General features: G+C 42.0%; 1 protein-coding gene across 2 annotated transcripts in view; it reads left to right on the top strand.

Moving 5' to 3' along the window:
- FGF13 (fibroblast growth factor 13) overlaps positions 1–17,252 on the top strand; it is a 229,619-nt gene that overhangs the window by 95,141 nt on the left and 117,226 nt on the right. For both annotated transcript variants that reach the window (XM_019472815.1, XM_009282134.2), the window contains exon 2: positions 8,080–8,247. In XM_019472815.1, coding sequence (XP_019328360.1) covers positions 8,080–8,247 — 168 coding nt within the window. The remainder of the gene's footprint in view (positions 1–8,079; positions 8,248–17,252) is intronic.

Genomic DNA, 17,252 nt, shown 5'->3' on the forward strand with positions numbered 1-17,252 from the left:
CTTTCCCAGATCCTGGCTGGGAAAGGAAAGGCAGTGGGTCTGCGCAACGGAGAGTAAATTGTGGCTGTTACTTAGCCCTCGATGAGCGGGAGTGAGGATCTTCTCTTTATCACAGCTCACATGCGGGAGGCTCTGACAGCACCCTAGCAGCATCTGGAGAGGAAACTGCAGTTCTCCCAAACCACGCTCTTGCGTGTGCGCACAGTAAGATCATGGTTATAGGCAGCTGCTTCACTGACTAGTGGCCAGATTAGAGTTAATCAAAGGCTGTTTGGTAGTAGATGGGTGCCTGGAGTAGCTGGGAAATAAGGCTCGCAATGGAGAGTAAATTGTGGCTGTTACTTAGCCCTCGATGAGCGGGAGTTGAGGATCTTCTCTTTATCACAGCTCACATGCGGGAGGCTGACAGCACTGCCTAGCAGCATCTGGAGAGGAAACTGCAGTTCTCCCAAACCACGCTCTTGCGTGTGCGCACAGTAAGATCATGGTTATAGGCAGCTGCTTCACTGAGTAGTGGCCAGATTAGAGTTAATCAAAGGCTGTTTGGTAGTAGATGGGTGCCTGGAGTAGCTGGGAAATAAGGCTATGTGCAGAAATATTAGTGCCCTTTCTGCAGGGGAAAGAGGACATGCATTCTTAGCAGAATTTATCAACAAATTTTTGATGTTGGATGTCATTGTCTTTATTATGCACAAGGATCTAAATGCAGCCTTATCTTGGCTAGTCTTTTTAGAGGATAACAGCCTATTACTGCTAGCAGTTAATCCAATTACTCTTTTAGGTCAAGGGGGAGTGTTTTGTGCAAATATTTTTGGAAGAGCTGAAAAAATTATTCTGTGTGGCTGACCCAAAGAGAGCATATTTCAGAATTTTTCAGCAGATCAGAAAGTTTAGAAATTCCTGCTTATATTGAAAGAAACATGTTCAAAAGGGCTACAGGCTTTCAATTTTGATGGCAAGACAATAGTTGCTTATTTTAGAAATGAAGTTATTTCACAACAGAAAGTGGTTTCAAATCAGAAAATAAAAACACTATCTAATACCATCAGTGAATTTTTTTGATGTGGGGGCAAAGACAAGATTGTGCAAACCTTAATTAATTCAGAATGAAAAGTTTTGCCTAAAGCAGGTTTTAACTGCATCATTTTGGCTCACTTTGTTCCTGGTTCTCTAATAAGGATTTTATTGAGTGTATAGGAAGGGACTGTGCAACAACTATCGACGATCCATCTAAAGCAGGGAGGAACAGTGTCTTGGAGAGGAGAAATTTGTTCCTACTTTCTTGGGGGAGAAGGTGTCGCGCTTGATGAGCCAGATTGGATGTTCTGCTTTGCATGTGCTTGACCAAGCCCTGGGAGTAGGACTGTGGCACTCTATCTCCTCCTGCAGCCTTTTGCAGAGGGAATTTCTGTTCAATGCTTCATTTCCGTCTAGGAGTGAGGCCCCCAGGTAGGATTAGGATTTGGCAGAAAGCTTTGGGGGTGCTTATGCTGCAGCCTCTGCTGTGACTGCAGCAGTTGGGGGCTGTTTGGATGAGATTCAAGCTAGCGTTGTTGGCTGCGGCTGCTGCTGGGGTAACAAAAAACAATGCAACGAACAAAACTGGTATTCGATGTGGGATGGGGAACCTTCCCCAGGGGCTGGGTAAATGCTGAGATCCAGGCTGCTCCTGCCTATGTAAGTGTTTGGGAATCTCTGCCTTACCTGGCAATCACAGCAGGAGCTGGGTTGTTGGCTTTACCATAAGGATTATTACTTGGACATCAATGGTGAATCTTAAATATTCCTGTGACATTTATGCCGTAAACAGGAGTTTATCCTCCCTCTCCCACCAGACACAGAAAAGAGCTCTTAGACCATATACTGTTGAATCCCAAAAGCCTCAACTCCTAATAAGCAGCACAATCTAATTTAGATCAGCAGTTTGAAAAATCATTAGTTCAAGTAGTAAAAACCCTCTATTAAACAAGGAATTTGCTTCCCCAAGACTGTAAGTATCTGAGCTCTTAGACTATTGCCAATCTCAAAATTTATGCTCTATTCATGCATGCCATAAAACTGTCCTTTTAATATCAGTTCAAAAATAAGCACAGAGAAATAGTTGCTATAGAGGAAATTTATAGTATTGGTTTGAGAACAAAAGACCAGGCGCTGCTTCCCAGTAAGAGGAGTGAGCGAGTTGTGCCGCCGTGTTGCTGGCAGGCTGTCATCCATCACGGACCCCGGCCAGCAGCAGCCTCCAGATGTAACAAGAGTTTTCATTTCGAGCGGAGTTTTGCTTTAAGTATCACCTAAAGAAACTCAAGGTAAAAGTTGTGTCTTCCACAAGGTATTTTTGCTGCTTTGTTTTTTAACTTTGAATGAGCTTTTGCGTTTCTAGTGTGGTGCCTGGTTTTGGTGGTGTACTGGGGAGTAAGGAGTGGGGCAAAAGGAGGGACTCCAGAAATGGCTTGTGGTGAATAAAAATGAGAGAATTTGGCTGCTTGTGTTTCCTGTGATATCTCTCTTCATTGTGAAAACTGCAAGTCAGAGTCAACCAGACTTCAACATTGCGAGCACACAGATGCAAGCTGAAAGTAAGGTTTCTGGGTGACACAGAAGTGCCGGGGCTGTTTGGTAAGAATGCTTCATTGGGATTTTGGCAAAGCTGGATAGGGAGATGGTATGGATAGACTGTGATGCTGTTAAGAGGTTTTGAGTGTATCACAACCCCAGAATAGAATTTTATTGTATGTTTTAATTAGCTTGTAAGTATTTTTGTGCCCTGAGTTCATTATGTTGTTCAGGTGGCTGACAAAAATCACACCTTCAACTGGAATAAATTAGGGAGAAAACAAAGCAGTAATGAAAAGGGAATTGTTATTGCATGTATACCTGAGAGCTTTTCATCAGCTGCTTCAACTGGGAAAATGTTATTACAGAAAAATACCCCGCTTTCCTACCCATTCCCTGTCCTGCAGGCAATTACTTGAAGCAAGTTATTTTGGAGAGGTTTTTTTAGATTTGTTCCTGTAAGGAGCTGAAAGCAGCTTGATAGCCTAATGTTTTCCCTAAAAGGAAAAAACCATTTCCTACGTAACTCCAAACAGCCTCAAGGGCCTCGGTAACTTCACTGGTGATCTTTCTTTCCCTTTTGTGGGTGGAGGAGGCAGAGGATGAAGGAGGTGCTCAGTGAGCATCACCGTCTTGTTTCACAGCACAGCCTGGCAGGCTACAGTGGTGAGGCATGTGCTGCTGCTCTTATTTTTTAAAAAAGAGTCGTATTGGGGGAATGTTTTGGTTTGGTTTGGTTTTTTTACAACTTGCTCCCTTGTGCCAAAGAGAGGGGATTTTCTTCACTTTGTGGATGCATGATTTAAGAGGCACTCTACTCTAATGCCTTCATGGCTTGAAGATCTAGTGTAGAGCTATGACATTAGTCCTTCCAAAATGCCAGAAAAACTAATTTATTGCAAGTATAAGTATCCTGGGGCTCACAGCATGTAAAGCTAACCAGACTAAGAAAAGTAAGGGAACTGAAGGAGGAGGAAGGAAATTCATGTTTCAGGTAATGATCTGAAAGGTCATTCAAGGAGGACAGGGATCCATGGAAGTATAAAATTTTTGTGTTAAATTGTGTCATACATACAAGAACAACAGTCTAACAGGAACATGGGGATTTCTTTTGCCTGGATATTAATACATATTTACCCTATGGTTGCTACAGCCTTTAGCCAGCAGAGCTGAAGCCTCTCCATGTAAAACCGGGGGGCGGGGAGGGGGAAGATGCTTCCTTACAGCTTTATTAAACTCTGAATTTTATCAAAGATTATTCAGTTGGAACCCGAGCCGAGGCCTATGGACAGGGTTGATGTTATGGTTTCTGGCAATTCTAGATGGGACTGAAATGCAGTTGGACATAAAAGAAAGACACAAACCAGCAGAGTCTGTAGCTGGTGTGTTTATATAAAGTAAACATGTTTGAATTTATCTTGAAAAACATCCTGGTGCTGGCAGTTATCCTAAAGATCACTTTCCTCTCTCTCAGTAAGGCTTATAGGAAGAAGAAATTTTTTTCCTACTGGCTTGTTGACAGTAAGTTTTTATTATTGTAATTATTATTATGTTTTAAAAACTAAGGAATATGCTACAGGGTGATATTTAGCAAGTTGAACGTTTTGGTGTAGGAAACATAATAGTTATTGCAGCTATTTTATGCTAACTGCTAAGCAAATTCCTCTCATATACACAGTTGCTGTGGTTTCGGTCTCCATCAAATTATGAGGGAAGGGTGGGGGGAAGAAAAAAGACTTTTTTTTTTTTTTTTAAAGCTATGAAGTATTTATTTATCATCTTCCAACTGCGAATCTACAAGTTCTTTACTAGTATCTTAATGACCTGTGTCCATGACATAGGAAGTCTTGTCCCTGTTTTACTCATGGGAAGATGGAAATGTAGACCACTGAGGTGTTTTACCCATAAGGATGGGGAGTACATTAGGGTGAGCAGCTGCTGAAGTATAACAACAGAGGCATAGCTGAATATTGGAGGCTGGCCGGATGACTACGCATCTGCCTTCAGGAAGGTGGCCAAGGAAATGTATATGTGCCTCAATGGAGGTTTCTTCTAACTGCTCTTGAGAACAGCATCCATGTGATGGAGTGAAGCTGGTATCTGCCAGGCTTCTCATGGGTCTTCTGCTGCCCTTGTTGAGCTTGGTGCTGGCTTGTGATTACTACCCAAATCAGCAGATTTAAAGCTAGCTCGTGTATCTGTGCATTACGCAGAGGAGTATAAGCGTATCCTAGATCCTGCAATTAGCAGAGTCTATAATGGACGAACAGTTGTATAAAAACAATGTCCTCTGCTCCACATAGCACAGTATGTAAATACTGCTTTGGATTTTTGTTAATTCCCTAAAATTTACCATTTCTCTCCTACTCTGGTGTATGTGTGATTCTTTCATAAGTGTGGTTTTTATCCCATTAGCAAAATCATAGTAGATTCCTGGTGATATTTCTCCTTTTTCCAAAGTGCTTGTTCACAGTTGTTTAATAACGATCCTTTCATGGTTGTGCACTGATTATTTTTAGTCATCAAAAATGGACATCATCAGGTTTTTAAAGCTTTTTACATTAGATTCTGTGTCGTTGAAACTTCCCTGTGGATTGGTTCTTGGGACCATAGTTGAGGTCCTGTAGCTGTGATTTCAGTGGCTCCATGAGGGTGTCTGGCTGTCATCATAGCAGGGAAAAGGAGGCATTGGGGCCAGGGGGTGTTCCTAGTTTTGTAATAAATTCTCCGCCTGACTTGCGGCCATTCATCATGTTAAGAAAAGGTTTTAGCTGTTCCCTTCAGAACACTGACATCAATTAAGTTATCCATACATCATTCCAGCGTTCAGGCTTTATTAGAGCTGTGGTTCCTACGGTTTGCTCCAGATGTCAGTGCTATGATGGTCCTCAAAGCCAAGACTTATTTACACCTGCTGTCCTGGATTCTGGTACCCTGATGTGCTTTTGTTGATTTCAGCATGTTCTTCACTTATTGAAGGTGTGGTTCTCTTTGTGGCTTATTCACATTTAAATAAATCTGTGTGTAGGTGGTGATACGAGCACGTAGGTGACTGGTAAAGGACTGGTTATATCTTCTCCACCTGTCTTAGTGAGCTTGCCTGAGATAGGGGTGGACCTACTTCATGGTGTCAAGCAACTATTTGCCAAACACTCGATGAATGGAATCAGTCCATGGAGTTGGTTTGCAGATGCTGCCTGAGCCCTCTGAGCTTGCAGAAGCTGAGAAATCATAGTCCAGTGCCAAACAGCTCTTGTGGCTAGAAGAATAGATCCTTGCGCCATACCTCTGGGTAATTACCAGTAGCTCCCTCTCCCCTGCAGACACTGTTTAGCAGCTGCTAGCCTGATTTCTGCTTTTTTTCACTAAAGTGGCAGGCCAGCACCACACGGCATTGAACCTTGTGGGTAATTCTTTGAGCTCCCACAGTCGAATGGGACTTCTCAGGAAGGACTCTGCCTCTCAGAGGGTCCGCCCAGGGACATGCCTTTTACCCAAAGCTGAGTTTTTGACAGCGGGGCATGCTCTGCTGTGTATCAGCCAGCTTGCTGGCAGAAGGTAGCTGTGCATTTCACTCCTCTGCTGGCTAGTCATGTTTCACGGCGCACGTTATCCTTTATCCCTGTAAATGTCAGAGGGACGCGCCGTAGGGCTCCGGCACCATTGACGTCAGTGGCACTGCACACAGCTCGCTGGTGCCTTTACACAGATGCCTGCAACAGCAGCTTCTGCGTGATGTCTTTTTGGAGGAGTGACCCATCAGGGCTTGTTGGTCTTTGCCTTATCTTGGGTGTTGACTCTTAGTAATTACTCCCAGCAATTGCCCTTCTGTCTCAGGGCTGTCAGTATGTTTTATGAACACATACGTACCCTTCAAACAAGCCAAAGTAAAACTAGTATTGTTAAGGGAGCAATTATATGGCAACCCAGACCTTGTGCTCCATTGACCCGCTGCTCTTTTTTGAACCACTTGCGCTTTCCTATTAGCTCATGCCTCCCTTTTAATGACACTTTATATGGAATATTAGTATGTGTTACTGACGCTGCGTGTAGTCTAATGAAGCAACAACAGCCAAGGTGCGAAGTGTCTCCTATGGATTAATGAGATCTTGAAAGAAGGTGACTGCCCACTGTGAAAAGATTATCAAGTTGAATCACTTATTTATCACCTAGATGCGGCTCTTACTAGTACCATTCTTGATAGGAGAGAAAAAATCAAGTGCGTGAAAATGCAAGAGGATCATATTTGTTTGAGAGGATCCAGGTTTAAATCTTACAGGTTTTTTTTTTTTAAATGATTATACATTGGCAGATATTTAGGAAACAGTTAAATTGTTTGAATTAATGGCCAGCAGTTCTAGACCCATATAAACTTACATAGTGTTAGTGCATCTGCAGTTTTAGACTAGCCTATCAATAGTTACTTTCCTGATTGTTGGAATTTTACTTTCCTAATCTTTGGGGGGAGGGTAAATTATTAATTTTTTTTTTTTTTTGCTATAGAGTTGGAGAATCTCAGCTTGGTTTTGGCTGTGGTTTTATATCTCTGCATCACACTATAAATAACTAGTAGTGGTTAGAGACTACTGTCTTTTGAAAAAGCATTTAATTTTTGTTCTTGAGAGATGATCTGTGCCTTAAAGCTATAAGCTGAGGAATCTCACTATCTCTGTTGTTAAGGCTTCATTTTTTAGACAGTGGAAAAGTGTTTAAATTCTTTCTGGTAATGTAATAGTTTGAGGTAGCTGGAGCTTTCTGTACACTATATATTTTATCTTTTTACTGTTTAATAGTCTGACCCCATTCAGAAAACGTTTCAGACTGCGTATCAGTTATATTTTTAATGGCAGTATTGATTTATAAGATCAGCTTTAAAAAATGACTTGCTGTTTTACAAGAAAACCATCAAAAGGATTAAAGTGCTTTCTCTTTGTACATCTACTCTTCTATCCATTGAAAATGATGATTAAGTCAAATGTCATTGGATTATCATTCTTGCTCTAAGGAACTGTGTATAATTATATATCCTGATAAAGGCATGTTCTTTTTACTTTGGGGAATAGATACGCTGATGTTGCATTACCTGCAGATGTGGAATGATTACTCCCTGATGTTAACATAGAGATTGCCTATGGCTAGGCAATAAAAGCATGCTTTGTTTGCTTTTTTTCCTTAATCTGCATGCAGAATAGATATAGGTGCTATAGGAGAATAAAGCAAAGACATAGGAGAGAACCTTCTTGTTGCTTTTTGGAGCAGGTTGTTATTCTACTATTTATTAAAGCTGCATGAAACAATATAAAGTGTTGATGTTTATGAGAAGCGTTGTTTATAACATTAAATATTTTCCCCACCCTTCTACCACCATGACTAAGATACTTTATCCTTTAAATTTTATTTTCTTTCCTAAAACATTTCTTCCCCTCCTTTCTTTCCCCCACCCTGACATTATGTAGTTGATTTAATTCTCTAGATTCCTTTCCTCAAGCTCTAACTTGAGTTCATTTTGTTATGTGGTGACCACAGTTATGGATGACGCTCCCCCTGGCACACAGGAGTACATTATGTTACGGCAAGATTCGATCCAATCTGCGGAATTAAAGAAAAAAGAGTCCCCTTTTCGTGCTAAGTGTCACGAAATCTTCTGCTGCCCACTGAAGCAAGTGCACCTCAAAGAGAACACAGAGCCGGAAGGTTTGTGGCACTATGGATCCATGTTCTGTTTGTTTCTATTATTTTTATTTTTCCATGTATGTCCCTAGAGCGTGCTGTGTGTTTTCCAGCCTGTGTCAGTGTAGTGCAACTGATGCAGGAAGCGTGATGCACTCCATGTCCCCCTTTGCTTGCCTGTTAGTGTCTGATTCAGCTATCACGGGACACTATAATATAAGCCATGTACGGTATCGTTCTAGACAAGAAGTAAAATGATGCTGCTTTTTCTTAAATAAAGTTTGTTTGTTTCAGCTCTCATCATTACACACTGCCCTTTTTTTGGCTGCCAAAAGTTGCTTGCTACTTAAATGGCATCAATTTCTAGTTGGTTCTTTCCAGTAACATTTCTGAAGCTGCACTCTGCTGAAAATATGGCACTTAGACTCAGATTCAGCTTGTCCCCAACACCTTTCACTCCATAAGGCTTCTGCATAGCGCTAGAGAATGCTCATGACAGCTGTACTTCAATGAAGCAGGATGAAGTTTGTATGTAATGCACGCCCAGTTGCATTTTGGAAAATGAAATGCATGCAGAGCAGAAAAAAATAAGTAGAATGTTTTCCTTTTCAGATAAAGCAAAGGTATGGTCTCTTCTAATGCTGTGTTTACTAATATGAAATTACTAATGAGGTATCTATATCTTTAACTTGTTCGTCTAGTGTACATAAGATTAAGCTATTTTAAATTATATTTTTTAATATTTTCTCTTATTGTACAATATGTGTTTTGCATTACTGCCTCATATTCCACATGGTAAGCCTTGTACTTTTTGCATAAGCTCCAGTATCTGCCAAGACAAATAATGCTACTGCTGGTAGATGTATTTTAAGATGAAATATTCAGATCTGGATTCTGCCACAATTGAGTCTGCAGGAACGGCAAAGTGAGCAGGTTGGAGCCCTTTCTCGCAAATCACTTCTATTATTCTCTCTGTAACGATGGGCATCGGTTGCTGAGCTGTCACTATTAGCCCAAAATATTTCAGTCAGTTGCTTTCTCCTGGTACATACCCCAAATTTTGCATGAATGTTCTTTGCATCACTTCTGGGAGATCTGTGTCTTTTATTTAAAAAGTATTTTACTAAAATAGCATTTCTTTCTCATCTCACCAGAAATATTGTCTGACACAAACACTGGTGGAAGGTGTGGAGAGAGGTTTTTTTGTTTCAGTGGTGATATAACTGAATATTAAAATTGGGTTTTGAAAACACAAAGCCTAATTCTCCTCTCAGTTCTGGGGCTGACTTGATAGGAGTTGTGTTTTCATAATTCTGAACTCACTAAACATGAAGGAAAGGTGAATCCCATATCACTTTTCTGGATTAGCAAATACAATTAATTTCCTATCTCTGTCAGGATTTGTGGTGTTCATGAGTAAATTATGAGCCCAGAACTGTGCATATCAAGCTCCTCTAGGAATATGATGACAGCTGAGGTGCTCAGCATCCTTGGCAAGTGATACTTGGTGAAATGAAAGGTTCCATGTGAGCCATAAAGAGAAGGGCCCTGAACTTGGCATTGTTGACTCACGTGCTGTATTTCACTTTTTCTTTGTGCTCATGTGGAACTCCAGCAGAAGCTGATGGTCATTTCAGTGGAACTTATACTGGGAGCTGACTTCCTGCTGGGGACTAGCTCTTAGCTGGGTCTGATCATTTTCAGTGAATAAATCAACAATTTACATGCTAATGGCATGTAATGTTCAAGGGGAACACGGGAAGCAGAGTTGTGCTAGGCCTTTTCTCTCCAGAGCGTGAGTCTCCTTGGGGCATGGTTTGGCTCAATGTTGAGGAATTCAGGATCTGCTGGGAGAAGCTTGCAAGGTGCAGGCTCTAAGTGAAGACCCGGGGAGCATCAGTTCTGCCGTATTGTCGCCTGGAAGCCAACAGTTGCTCTTCTTAGATTCTCCATAAATCTACATACTCTCTCTCTCTCCAACAACAGCTGTGTTACTCCTTCCTCCATGGCATATGGTATTGTTAATCACTCTTACTGAAAATGTTTAGTTCTAAGAGGAAAGCTTTTCATCTTTTACTGCTGTATACAAGGATGAATGTCTCTTCCCCTTCCCTTTCCCATCCCTCCTCCTCTCCTCCAGGAATTTTGCATTACTAGACAGGGCACAAGAAGCTATGGCCATATTGACTTATCCCACAACCATCTGAGTTGATGGGAATTCACAGGGGTATCAATTTTTGTTGTTGCGTGATTTCTAGGTGTGTTTCTGTGAAAGATGTTGCCTCTAGCATGAGAGGGAAAATATATGTTCAGGAGTCCTTTTAGCCTCTGTTGCATCTTAAATTGCCTGGGCTGCTTTGGTCTTTTTCTTCAAAATCTGTGAATTTCCTGGCAATGGTGTTAGACCCACTGAAAGACTGATGTGTGTCATCTGCAGTGGTTTGTTGGCACGAAGCTTGAAAAATTTGGGATATGAAATTATCTGAACCATGCTTTCAGTGCAAACACTAAAACAGACCGTTGAAGTTAATGGAGGGGCTGAAACAAACCCTACCTGAATACCTTCTAGTGTGAACCCAGCACTTAACAGCTCAATTGTGCTATGAGGATGAATGAAAAGAAATGTTTAAACCTGTTACTGTAGCATAATTGACACATTTTTGAAGGTACTGGAAAGTACGGCAACTGAGAAGCTATGAGGAAACCTCTCCAAGTAAAATGTCGTAGTGGAAGTTTTATGGAAAACTGCAGACTTGAAAGGCTCTGCAGTATAAAAATGAAGCTTTTTTATCTGCTGAGTAGTGACATGGGAACACATAGTAAATCCTGCATGTTTCTAACTTTGCGATTTTTTTTCTAAATATTTCATTGAGATGATGGATTTCTTCTCTGCACTTTTTATCCACTTTCATACAGGGTTAATGCTTGGGGCATGTCATTTAACACTTCAGGCTTTGAACCCCCTAGGCATGTATGATGATACCAGGTAAAAGATTTTCCTGGCTTTTTCTAGGGGTGTTTGGGGAATGTTCTACCATTTGCTGAAAGACTTAAATACCACCTCACTCTGGTATCTGAACCAGGTGGCCCATCATTTCTCATATCTCAGGCCCGTTTCTAAAAGCAAGAGAAGGAACGAGAAAATTAGATCCATGTTTGCTAAATTAACCTGTCTTGGTTTCTTGTTCTTTTCCTGATACCCTACCTGCCTGCTTGCAATGTCATCATTTTTCACAGCACCCATATGCCTCAAATACACCTTAGCAGAATAGGTCCAGGGCCAGTACATTTGATATCAACCCGGAGGACACGTAGAAGGTCCTTGGTCCGATACCTACAGCAAGGACAGTCTTTTTTTAAGTGGTAGATGTGGAAGGAAGGAGGAGAACAATAGGAAATCACAACAACATTGTCTTCCCAAAATGTGGAAATTTCCATTTGTGTCCAGTGCCAGCAGGGTGGTGTCTGTCAGTCTGGATCGCAGTTCAGATAGGATGCTGCCTTTCCTAATGCTATGGGAAACTTTGGACTAAGTTAAAGGATGAACCGCTGCTTTATTCTGCATCATTCCAGCTTTGTTTTGTCAAAGTCATTCTACAGTTTACAACATTGTGGATCTCTCAAATGCAGTAAAACAAGCGGACCTGACATCCTTACCTGGATGCTAGGTCCTGTGGGCGTTGTTTACGGTTACATCCAAGCAGCAGCAAAATACAGGGTGTTTTTGTAGCTTCCCTCAAGCCAGGAATACGCTGCTAGCAGGAGAAGGGCCATCTGAAGTACATTTTGCAGCTATTTGTTCTCTTAAATAGTTTAAACATAAGCTGCTGCTATCTGTATAAAACATGGTTACATAAAAAGAAGTCTGCTCCTGGAAAACTAATTTGAGTTGTACTATTGCATCCGGAGGAGGAAATATAATGAGAGAAATGTTTTTTAAAAACACCCATTGGTTAGTCACAGTCGCATAATCAAGAGTCTTGGCCTCTTGCCCACAGTTCTGTTTTCATGTGGGGTTTTTTGCCTTTTTTTTTTTTGGGGTGGGGTGGGGTGGGGATAACATTTAGTCTCCCTCCAGGCATACATAACCTTTTTACACAGAAAAGCAGACAAGCATGGCAAAATATGTATTGGGGATGGGGAGAGGGAAATCTGGGATAGCAGCTGGTAATGAGGAAAGGCAGCTTTCCTCAACCAACAGGAAATCTGATTAGATAGATAGAAAATGTTAAGGATGCTAATGTGAAACAAGCAGCTTTGCGGTTGCCCTTGACAATGGCTTGTTATCTTCATCCCTAGCAGTGGGATGACTGGCAGAGCCAGTCCCGGGGGCGAGGAAAAGGTAGGACATTTAAGCACATTATGTGGGAGGTTGTCTCTTGTGCCTACTCGATGTGCACATGCGGTTTTGTCACCAGCAGAAATTCAGAGCCTTTATGTTGTCATACTGAATGTCCCTTTGGTGCTCCAAGTGTCATGTCACCACTGATAGTACTGTTACTTGGCACTCTAATTATACACTTTTCTTCTAGACCAAATCAGTCCTATTAGCCCAGCTCCCTCATTTAATTATGTTAATACATGTGTATTTCTGCATTTTAGAGGAGAAAAAGAAAGAAGAATGGGGAGGAGAACCTGTATTTGAAATCATGGAGAACTGTGAGAGGTTTTTAAACTTTATATATTGTTCAGAACTGAAAAAAGACCTTGTATTCCAGTGGGGAATAATAGAGATGAGCCATGTGAAACATAGGTACATTCGCCTGTGCCGGTTGTGTCTGAGATGACCCAGCACACTTGGCTGTGAGACACCAGTGAGGAGGTTTAGCATCTGCGCTGCGGGTGCATTCAACCTCAGATTTAATCTGGACCAACAGCTGCCTGAAAGGAACTCGCTGGTTCATTGAGTAGGGGCTCCTACTAAGTTATATGATCCTATTTATAAACTTTATCAGGGTTATGGTCCCTTGATACTAAATTAATCACATTTCCTAATCTTCCATGATGGTTTTCATCATGTCTTCTGCTTTCAGTGGAAGTGAAAAGTGAAGACTTGCTATCCCATTTGCCAAGGCTCTTGCCAACAGGAGTATTTAACCCTTTCCTGCTGCAGCTAAGCTGTCTGGCCTGGAGCAGTTCATCCCAGGGAGAGAAGAGGGAGGGCAGGCAGTCTGCTATTGCCTGGTGTTGGGCCCTGCAGCCCTCAGTGCCCTCATCATCACCCTTCCCCTCAGCAAAACCTTGTTCGTGACTCTGCTTTCGCCTGCACCTCTTGGGTCCTCCTGTGGGGAATGTTAAGCTTTGACCTTGCCTCGCTCCTGAGTCCTGGCACTGGCAAGAAGAAGCAATGAGCAATGCCTGAGCCTTGTCCAACACAAAATGAAAATAAGCTCTAAATCCTGTCTGTCTGGATACACATGGAGTTGCTGCAGCTATGGGAATAGCTATATCTGTAGTGAAGGATGATCTAAAAGGAATGGCATAGACCACAAAAGCCAAAGGTCTGAAGCTGCCACTGTTATAATGGCTTTTTCCCCCCAAAGAGAAACCAACTTTGACTTGAGTGATTAAATGATAACCTTCTATTTCAGAACATTGGGAGGCAGTGGTGACAACTGCACTCTTATTTTCTTCAGATGCTTAGTACATAAAGCAGAATAGCTCCGTCCTGTAAGTGGCTGAGCCCTCTTGCCCTGATACTCCAAAGCCTTTAAGCACACAATTAACTTTAAACATGTGAGTGCTCCAGCAGAGTCAAAGGGGTTGGGATGTATTTAATGAGCTTACCTGAACGCAGTCTGGGCCTGGCTCGGGTTCAGGCTCAGACAGTGCAAATCCAGAGTAATTCCACCAAAATCCAAGATTTACTCAATATTTACTTGTCTGCAAATGAGATCAGAACCCCCTCATAGAATTTAATTTGATTTCTTCTTTTCTTACTCCCTTAGGAGTTTTTATGGTCCTTATTGCCACAACCATTCATGACTGAACATGCTTGTCCTCGTAGCATTGCTGTGCAGTAGGGAAATTTAATGTTTCCTATTATAAAGAGGGAAGTGAAGAACTTGATTTTCAAAACTATTTGGGCATCTCATCAGCATTAATAACAATAACATTGCCTACTGAATCAGCCAAGCACTAGGTACTTAACTGTTATCTTTGGAAGATTCTGGAGTGTGAGACTTCTAGCCATGCGGAAATATCACAGAGCTGGGAATTCAACATTTTTCCATAGATTTAAACTTAGAATATGAGTTTGTTCTCTTTCTCTTTGGCAGTGGCTCTGCAGCAGCCTGTGCCAGCTGAACTGCCGGCTGCCTCCAGCCCTCCCTTCCTCTCGCCTCCCACCGCGTGCTTGTGCATTGACCCATGCTTCGGCAAGCTCCACCACCAAACACCCTCTTTTCTCACCATGTGAGTTAATGAATGGCTGAGCACCAGGTGAGCCCAGTTCTGGCTGTGGCAGGAAGGGTGGGGTGGCATGGTGAGGGACAGAGGACGGGGGGACAGGAGCAGCCAGTGTTAGCAGGTAATGCATGAATGGTGACAGGTTATTAGGCTCCTATTTCAGCTTTACCCTAAACTGTTATCCTCCTACTACTTTCATTTTCTGCACTTTATTTACGTTTCACCAAGTATTTGTCTCTATGCTGAGTGTTTACACATCCAGCTGTGTGCTGCCTTATAAAAAACATCTCTTTTTAAGGTGGCTGGACATGATTTAAAGAATAAGGTGGTAGTTCACTGTTTAAAGTCCTGAGCAGGAGGCATCTAATTGTTGATAAAACATTTCTATCAGCAGGTACTACAATGATTACAAAGTGTATATTGAGGAAGGCATTTGAGGTTTTGAAGAAAAGTCACTGAATGTAGCATTTCGAATGGCTTGCAAATCTCTTTTGTTCCTGAATTCACATGCACCTGCCACCTCACAGGGCACAATGCGAGGGCTTTCCTTAGGGCTTTCCTTAGCTCCTGAGAGGCTTGGAGATCAGTGTGTTAGAAACAGCCATGATGCCTGCATCCTATTGATTTGCTTTGCTGATTCCTTTTAACTAATACACCTGCCAGGTTATTCCTACCTACCCGAAAAATAGACTTTTTCAAAGGTCTATGGCTCTTGCTGTCAGCTGAACATGACCTGAAGTAAGGATTACAGCTGGAAGATCCTTCTCACTGTGTATACACACACTTCTCAGTCCAGGAAATAGTGTACACACCTTAGTCTGTTTGTCAGACTTAAATCTTTACAGTAATGTAGCTGGAGGAAATGAAGATAAAATATAAGGAATAAAGGTAACCCAGGCACCCTCTTTCTGACAGAAGAAGTATTTCAAACTTAACAGTGCCACTGCTCTTTCCAGGCTGCTGCCCAGGCCAGCAGCTCACAGAGGGGGAATTCAGCTGGTGTCCGGCATGGATGGACCGACGCTCACCCTGCAGTCGCTTCTTACCCAACAGTCTTCAGGGGAGCTGATATTTAAGCCATAGTTCCTACAGACTATGTCCTTTGATCAAACCTACCGTTATAAAGTACCTTTGTGCATACACCTGTTATTGAATCCTTAGTCCCTTTTGGACTATGTTCTTTTTTCTGCTAGACACTTTCTTTAATGTCCAGATATTTCCTGACCTCTGTAAAGAATGGTCACATTTCAACCTTCTAGTTGGTGCTGATTTTCCAGCATATGCAGACCTGCCTTTCTGGGTGACTGTCCTCACAGAGTCAGCAAGTTGGTGGTCCCAAGTCCGTAGGTAATAGATACACCAGGAGAGGTACTAAGAGTCCTCACAGTACTTTTATCTGCCATCTCACCTGGCCACAAGTAACAAATTGGAAATCAAGTGGTTTGTTGAACTGGGTTTTCCTGGTGGAAAAATTCAAAGGTGCAGCTGTACTTGTGAATTGTGTAATTGTTAGCCAAATTTGCACTCTGTAGCATCGGAGAAGTTTAAGTAATGGCATTAGGAGCAGTTTTAGCACTTTTATTTCAAGAAAATGTGTTTAATTCTCAAGATGGAGCTGGCCTCACCACTGAACAGGACATGACAACCTAAAGAGAACTCTTATCTCTTACCTTACCTGTGTACTCTTCAAGGCAAATCTTTTATCTATGCCTTTTGCTATTTTGCTCTCACCTCAGAATAAATATTCATTATGGAGACAGTATCTGGTACTTAGCATATCTGAAGTAGGACATTTAGACCAAATGAGTCACGCTGCTGTTCTTTTCTCATCTCATCTTTAAAGGACTCTTTGAGAGCTTCAAAGAGTGCTCCTTGTATGGAGGAAGGCCTTTGTCTTGCTATTTTTTCATTCCATGACTCTCCTGAGAAAGCATCAGACTTCGCTCTTCAATCTGTTCTCATTTTAAATAAGACGATATATTTCTTTATTAATAATGAAGGTTCTTCTTTGTACCTTATTCAACTACATGGCCCATCATAATTATTGCATGATCCTTTATCAGTGGTAACATCTGTAGTGTTTAAATATTGGCCTTTGGGTTGAGAGCATGCCAAATTTTTCATGCTGTTCTAGGTTAGGACAACTCTGGAAACAAGGAGTTGTCAAACTTTTTAGCTATCACTGGAAAGTTGTTTCCTTTTTCCAAGGCAATCACTTACAAAAGCATTTAGGCATGTCTGCACAGTGTAGCAGAGCGTACTGCAGAGATCCCCTATCTACTGTCCCACACCTACGCAGCCCACTGCAGCAGCATGCAATGGTGTAATCGCAGGGATAATTAGCTTGACTAACTCACAGTACTATGTTGCAGCATGTCTATGGTTTCCAGTTCCAGGCTTAGCTCAGCCCATATCTAGCTCAGGGTTTCTGCTCTTCATTCCATCAGCAGTCTGGGCCTTCAGCAGCTGATACGTCTGAGTGCACAAAAGTGAAGCCACAACAAATGGCAAGGTTCATCAGAAAGTGTTGTGGTTTAACCCCAGCCGGCAATTCAGCCCCACACAGCCACTCCCTCACTCCCCACCCCCCCGGCGGGAAGGGGGAGAGAATCAGAAGCGGC

The sequence above is a fragment of the Aptenodytes forsteri genome, unplaced genomic scaffold (assembly GCF_000699145.1).
Source record: "Aptenodytes forsteri isolate BGI_AS27 unplaced genomic scaffold, ASM69914v1 Scaffold117, whole genome shotgun sequence".
Lineage (NCBI taxonomy): Eukaryota > Metazoa > Chordata > Aves > Sphenisciformes > Spheniscidae > Aptenodytes > Aptenodytes forsteri.